A 7,626-nucleotide genomic window follows, 5' to 3' on the forward strand; every position below is an offset into this window, starting at 1 on the left:
ACTGCAAAGGCTGAAAAATCTTGAAGTCTGTATGAAATTGGAGGTAGTTTGAGGATTAAATTTTTTATGCTTTTTAAGCTCAAAAGGGGGGGGGTCGTATTATACATGAGATCGTATTATACATGAATAAATATGGTAATAAAAATGATTAAACAACCTGGTGCCTGTCTTTGTTTTAACAGCGTACTCCAGTAGATTACATTGGTGTGTAGAGTTTAAAGAGTTTAGTGAGCAGGAGGTAGCAGGGTTTGAATCCCTGGGTCTTTGCCAAAACTCTGTGTGAGAAAGGCGCAACATCCACATCTTCCTCCATCCTCATTTGCCCCACTGTGGGCCCTTGAGCAAGCCCCGTAATCCCCCTGCTGCTGGGTGTAGGAGGCTATGATGTAGGTAAAGGTGGTTACCATGAAMAAAGATGCGACGTGGGTGAAGGTGGGTACAATGTGAGGCGTCCTTTTGAATCCAGTCCAGAGCCAGCAGAATGGAGGAGTGAAATGACACAAACATCTGGATGAATGTCTTCATTGCTGAGCTGTTCCTGCTCAAACTTAAAGAATTAATCTGCGCTTTATAAAAGTCATTGTTTTTGTTGTATTTGGAGCTGCAGCCTGTCTTGTAGCTTGTTAAAAACATTTTAACCTGCTGTTCCTCTCCAAGCTGTGAGTGTTTTACAGTAAATTTAAACTGTCTTGTGAACAGGGCTCCTTTTGGTGCTTTGGTCATCGGCTTGCAGAAACTGACCGGAGAAACGTTTCGCGAGAAGAGGAAGAGAGAACATAGAGAGCTTTACGAGAACAAGCTTGAAGAATGGTGAGAGATTTAAACATTTATTTATTTTTATTATTTGTTTACCTCTCCTGTTGTAGCATCAGTGTAAAACACAGTAAAGCATGAGGGTGGTAGCGTCATGCTGTGGTTCTGTTCGTGATCAAAAAACTTTCAGGAATAAAACTGGGTGAAAAGTTAAGATAACTTTTTTAATTTTAAATAGAAACTTAGTGACTTCTATAAAGCGTGCAGCAACAATTAACAGTATCTTACCTGTTGTAGATGGTTCTTTGAAGTTTTAATTTTGACCAGCTTAATGAGCTAACAGCTAGTCAGAACAGGTTTGATGCATCTGTTTGTTTCTTAATTCCTTCGTTCTGATCAGGCTGGCCCGCCTGAGCATGACAGATGAACTGGTATCCAATCTGAACTCCAGCACTCAGCAAGATGAGGCCATCGAAGACGATGAGAGGATCCAGGAGCTGCTCAGTCTACCTCGGAACACGGGTGTGGACCAGGACTCCAGCAGCTGAGTGTGTTTCCGTCAGACTTTGAACAGGTGAAGGAATTAAAGAGACTCTGTTTGTTTGGACTCTTAAGATTCTTTCAACCCATCCTCAGAACATCAGAAACATGCTGTGAAAATGAAAACACAACGACTGTAAATTGGTAAATGTATATTTAGGTTGCTGAATATTGGGTGACTGTCTTTTAGATGTGAAACAAAACGTGATGCTGCAGATTGTTTGGTTGAACATGACTTTAATCTGAAAAATGTTTATAATTTACTCAGTTCAATAAAATACATGACTTATAACAATAGATTAGTGTAAGCAGAAATAAAATGTTTTACTTTCCTAAATACTGAGAAAACCAGCAACAAATACAAAGACATCCTGCCTTTGGTTTGGTTCTCAAAATTACATTCAGTAACCTACATTAAGATCCTGGACTGGCCTACATCAGTGGTTCCCAACCCTGGTCTTCAAGTACCCCTATCCAGCATGTTTTACCTGTTTTCCTGCTCTTCAGCAGGTCTTCAGAAGAGTGTTAATCACTCTTCATTCAAACCAGGTGTGTCAAATCAGGGAAACATCTAAACATGGAGGAAAGGAGTCCTTGAGGACCAGGGTTGAGAATCACTGCTTTAACATGTTATCTGATTTATTATTTACAAATAAATGGCAACGAATCAGTGGCTTCCAGAGGCAATACTAAAATACATAAAACTGAGTCAATATTATATTTTGAAAATGTCTCATCAATCTCAGAGAAGCCCTTGTTGGACAACATTTAAAGCAGTGATGTTTAGATGTTTKCCTMTTTAATGTCAGTYCTTCTATTCTGAATAAAAGCCTGGTGCACGTAAACACGARCGGATTGTGCCCATGTAAACGATACATTACATACATTTCAATCCGATCAAAGAACTTTGCACATGTAAACATAGCTAGTGAGTCTGGAAAAGTCTGGTAGATTTTGCTCCTAATATTTTCAGTTGTGGATGAGTTTTGAGAACAAGCAAATGGAAATCTGTCAATTTTTATAAAAGATAAAAATGTCTGAAACTGCTTTCAAATATTTCACTAACCCCCATGAAGGTCATGACATGTAATAAAAGTCCTGCTGCTGGGAGAGATGCTGAAGCAGATGCACTGAGCCAGTCTTGTGTCATTCATTCTGGAGTTTCCTGGCTTTGTATGTGTCCTTCAAAGTTTTTATTTTTTAAAGACCTTCAGAAACCAGCAGCTTTAATCACTCCTCTGTCAGCTGAAACCTTGGCATTTCTCTGCTTGGTGTGTGTCCTTTTAAAAGATTTTGAGGAAACTGGAAAAAGCAGAAGACAAAAAATGGCTCAGGCTTTAAAAACTTTTTCTTTCAGTTGAGGGTCTTTTTTTCGCACATCATCCTTTAGCTGATCATCTGCCATAATGGTTTCAGCTAACAATATTTCAGGAATTAGCTTAATGCTTAAATGACTTATTTTTGTCCATGAAGCTATGTCTTTTTAGGACTTTATTCAAAATCCAACTAAAGAAATGAAAACTGGTCAACGTGTAAAGAACAAAAAACCTGTGTATTAATCTGATAAATAGAAGAACAACTCTAACTAAAAGCTAACAAATGCTAGTTAGAATCTAAAATAACAGAAATCTAACTGGAAGCTAAAATTTACAAAAATATTGATTAGTCTAAAACAACAGCCCCTTTGAACAAAACTAACAGATGGATCTTTGTTGGCGTTTTTGTACCCACAACAGAAAAGGCTAGTTTTAACAGTTGTTCTGTCCTTTTGTTTGCAAATATGTGTTCCCAACTATTAAAATGAGTGAAGCATGTTCAGTAGATCATGCTAATAGTTTGTTGGCCTCTTCAATAATCCATTCTCCAGCCTTATGGTACAATCTTTATTTCTCGCATCCATCAGCAATACCAGTTAGACAAATTGTTGAGAAGAAAAATAAGAAATTCATTAGATACCAATCAGAATAAAAAACAAAACAAAAAAACATTGAATTTGGTATGAACGTTGTTTTTTCTTTACATTTTTTACATCTAAACATGTAAAAACAATATTCAATGTTTAAATTCAGTGTATATTTTTAGTTGTTWAATGTCACCCCTTCAACAAACTTAAAGTGGACCATGGGCCAACAGTTGATAATTATAGTTGCAGGATGTTTTGCTGCTCCTGACACATTTTATTAGTGAGCCAAGGGGAAGAAATGACTCTTGATTGTAAAGGTTGCAGACCCCTGGTCTAAAAGGAGCAAAAACTGAACTAACTGCTGCTGAAGCAGCAAAAGGCTTGGCTGAAGCTTTTACATTTACTGTCTGCCAAGGTTTCAGRTAATAATGCCTCTGAAATCCACCTGGTGATGCTAAAATGCTATATTTTCTGTTAACCTTTATTTTAGGAATTTATCATAAATCCAACTAAATAAAACAAATGGATCAACAGGTGAAGGGCAACAGAAACATGACCCAGTCTAAGACCTGGCTCCTCTGCAAAGATGTTTTGTTTCTACAGTATTTATGAAGTACTAATTTGATAACTGACAGCTTTGAAGTCTTTAGTTGTCAGAAAATGTTCCACAGATCATCTGGATTTGGGAAGTGTGGGTCATCTAACTGCAGTCCTAGGTCTTTATAGGTCCTGACCACCTCCTCATCAGCCCCACTGATGGACACTGAAGTGTGTTCACTCCTCTAGTAGAAGTCCACCACCATCGTTACCAGCTGGTCTCTGAGGACATCACAGCTCTGATATAATAGTTTTACTGTTATTCCAACTGAAGTAATCAAGTCTTCCTGAAGGTGCGACTGAAATAATCACATTTCAAAATAAGTTACATTTCAAATTAAATTAGTTTTATCCCTGATTAGTTCTAACATTAGACTTTATTTGATAAACATATTTTAACTGTAAAATAAAGACTGTAAACATTCTGTAGGCTGTTTAGTTTTTATKATTTTTAAACTAAAAGTTTAAAAATAAACTAAACTAAAAGGGCCTCAGTTTAGCTTGTTTGTCGCACTAGCACCGAGCTAATACATATAAGGCAATATAACGTCAGCGCTAGCGCAAAGGCTAACAGGCTAAGCTGAGGTTCTTCTTCCATGAAGCAGCTCTGTTGTTCTCCATCCATATTTTCAGTTCCAGGCTGAGTCATTTCTACCTTCTCCTCTCTGTCAACGCTCTCTGGTTTCATTTAAAAGAGTCGATCATCAGATATTGTCAAAGATTAACCTTCAGGGTGGATATAGCTCGCTAGCAGCCTCACACCGAGGACCTATCCACATCATCATTTACCCAGAATGCTTTGTGTGTAAATAAAACGGCTCCATCCGTGTTAAAATATATTTTTAAAAATTATAAAGACTAAACAGCCTACAGTAMTTTTACAGTCTTTATTTTACAGTTAAAATATATGTTTATCAAATAAAGTCTAATGTTACAACTAATCGGGGATCCTTTTAATCAAATGTTGGCTACAAAAATAAATTCTTATGTAGCACAAATGCTCCAACCATCAGTTTAAAAAAMGTACATTCAAGTRAGCCATAATAAAAATTAGTAATGAATTTTAGTATTTTTATCACCCATCAAATAAACAAGAGAGTCAGAGTAGAGCTGCTCCTCCACATCCAGAAGAACCAGCTGAGGTGGTTCATCTGGTAAGGAGGACCCCTGGACGCCTCCCTAGGGAGGTGTTCTAGACATGTCCAATTGGGAGGAGACCCAGGACATGCTGTAGAGATAATGGCGTTCAGTTGGTCTGGGAACATCTTGGGGTCCTAGAAGAGCTGGACGAACGTGGTTGTGGAAAGGGAGGTCTGGACCTCCCTGATCAAGATGCTGTCCCCTTAGACCTGACTCTGGACCAAGATGATGGATGGTTGCTGAGGTCCAAGGTAAACACCTTCCAKATCAGTTTTCTGTCTTTAAAAAAATAAAACCCTCATAAAGCATTCTATCTAAACACATCTGTTTTATTCTGTTTGGACCCTCAGGCCTTTCAGTATCTGGGTCGAACGGCTCCGGCCCCTGGTGTAAACAAGATGTGACTGAGCAGCAGCTGGGGCCCCACGATGCTGCAGAGACCACTGATGTGCAGACGGGCGACCAATTAGGATGTAGCAGCTACATGAAACTCCATCTGTGAGGTAAACCGCTACAAATGTGTTTTCAGGATTTTTCTCATTGTATTTAAAAAATAACTACAGATAACCTGGATCTCTAAGGGTTGTAAGGGTTGTAGAAAGTGGACTTTAGATTTCTGTATGATTCAACAGTTTTTTCCTTGTAATTATTGACATTGAAAACAWGACCGCTGAAATAAACTCAGACTCTTTAGCCGGGCGTTGAGCTCCATCTGGTGGTGTTCTGTGGAACGGCTCTGTTTCAGTTTGAATTGTGAGTTCTTTAGTTCAGGGGTCATCAGTAAAGWTAGTTCAGTGACCAAAACTCTCCTGAGTAGACCATGCAGAGGCCAGCTTTTCTTGTAAAAATCACAATACCTGGTGAACAAATAAATTAAATCTACTTCAGGACTCTGTCCTGTTTGTAGACAACTTTTTGTCCAAGCTCTAAATTAAAAACACTTCAACACAGAACTGTCAAGCTGCACAGCTGGATAGCTCATGGGTCCAGTGTGATCTTGTATTACTTACAAGGTCAAAGGTCAAATCTTTCTCTGCTCTATCTTGACATCCCAGTAACATAGAAATGTCTAACTATTTGTCTCCTAGATTGTCTCTCCATAAGACAGTCCTCACAGTATGTTGTCCTATCTGTTCGTCCATATTAGGGTTGGACGATATTTGTAAAAAAATAATAACAACAATAATCACAATTAATTGTGGCATTTAGCTGATAATGATTAATATAACAAATAATCCCCTGGACGAGACTGTTCATCCTAGTCACATGACATCACTCTTGTGTTAAAGATCTGAGTGATAACACAGCTAGACTTACAGTTTTTATAAATAATTATGCATTTTATTATTGCTAGTTTTTTTTTAAATGATTATCAGATTTGAAGCATTGCAGCTTGAAAGATGAGCAGATTCATTGAAAGAACATCTGAATCCACCCTCTGGCCCCCTGGCAAAAAAAAAAAAAACCAATCCTGACCTCCATTCTGACTGAAACCTGAAGTTATTTGACAAGCGCCAAAATAAAAAATATGCGTGAGCGTACATGGTCAGTAAAGCTTGATTCTGATAATTGACCTCATTAAATATGAGATCTGTTGGCCCCTTTAGCMATTATTAAATCTGATGTGGGTCCTGTCTGAGTCCAGCAGTCCAGTAGAACTTCCATCAATGTGGTAAATTGAAAAAAAAAAAGAAAAAACTTCCTGTGATCAAGTTACATCACAGAGAAATGACAGCGGAAACCACAAGACTAGAAAAAAAAGTTTTGTTCTTTTTGTATTCCAGTTAGACCGGCTATTTAAAGTTTAACGTCACATTTGAAAAATGAAACCAAAAGCTTTTGAGTGTCGAAGCAGAGCTGCAGCCAAAACAAACATCTGAAGAAAAAAAAATCTGAATTCTTCTTTTCTTTCCAAAAATCTGATTCTAATCCAGGTGAGTTTACTTGTTTCTCATTTAGTTTTTACAGCCAGTGTTAACACAAAACTTAGAGCTTCCAACTCAAAAGAAGCTAAACAAATTATATTTCTGTGAAAGCAGAACGCTGAGGGCTAAAGGACTCTGATGAAATTTTCTTAAGAATTTGAGCCATAAAAGCTAAAAGGAACAGAARACAGGCTAAAAGTTCAAAAATAACTAAATGTTAGTTAGAAGCAGAAGAACACTAGTTAAATACTAAAAGGGGTAAAACACACTAGCTAAAACTTTAAAAAAGCACATGGCTATCTAAATATTTATGTAGCAAAAATACTGTCAAAGCTAAAAAAAAAGGCAGACCACTTAATTGTTAAAAATATCAAAACGCATGCTAAAACCCAAAAAACTGCTAAATAAAAGCTAAAAGTACCTAAAAGTAAAATCTACAAGCTGCCAAAATGAGCAAAAGGCTGCCTAAAAACTAAAAGTAGGAAAACTAGTTAAAAGCTAAAAATACCAAATGACTAGCTAAAATCTATAWGTAGCAAAAGGCTAGGTCACCTTCTACATCTTCTACATGGTTGGGTCGCAGAGAGAACAGATCCAGGGGAGATATACACCCCCACCCCCCAATTCAACAGTTCATTTTTTGCTCCATCAAGACCCCACCTCCAACCCAAACCGGGGTATGGCAGTCCAAATGTTTAATGCTGCCCTTAGACTTAAGAGAGCGCACACACACACACACACACACACACACACACACACACACACACA

At 37.8% G+C, this 7,626-nt stretch overlaps 2 protein-coding genes across 2 annotated transcripts in view; both read left to right on the forward strand.

The window, feature by feature from the left end:
- Positions 1-1,596, forward strand: part of timmdc1 (translocase of inner mitochondrial membrane domain containing 1) — an 11,574-nt gene extending 9,978 nt beyond the window's left edge. Inside the window, exons 7-8 of the mRNA XM_014010735.1 lie at positions 700-810; positions 1,154-1,596. Of these exons, the coding sequence (XP_013866189.1) occupies positions 700-810; positions 1,154-1,301 (259 nt within the window). The 3' untranslated portion in view covers positions 1,302-1,596. The remainder of the gene's footprint in view (positions 1-699; positions 811-1,153) is intronic.
- Positions 1,597-5,006: 3,410 nt separating this feature from the next.
- Positions 5,007-7,626, forward strand: part of LOC106519176 (E3 ubiquitin-protein ligase TRIM21) — a 7,338-nt gene continuing 4,718 nt past the window's right edge. The window contains exon 1 of the mRNA XM_014010736.1: positions 5,007-5,436. The gene's annotated coding sequence lies outside the window, so the exon portion shown is untranslated. The remainder of the gene's footprint in view (positions 5,437-7,626) is intronic.

The sequence above is a fragment of the Austrofundulus limnaeus genome, unplaced genomic scaffold (genome assembly GCF_001266775.1).
Source record: "Austrofundulus limnaeus strain Quisiro unplaced genomic scaffold, Austrofundulus_limnaeus-1.0 Scaffold72, whole genome shotgun sequence".
In the NCBI taxonomy this organism is placed as follows: Eukaryota; Metazoa; Chordata; class Actinopteri; order Cyprinodontiformes; family Rivulidae; genus Austrofundulus; species Austrofundulus limnaeus.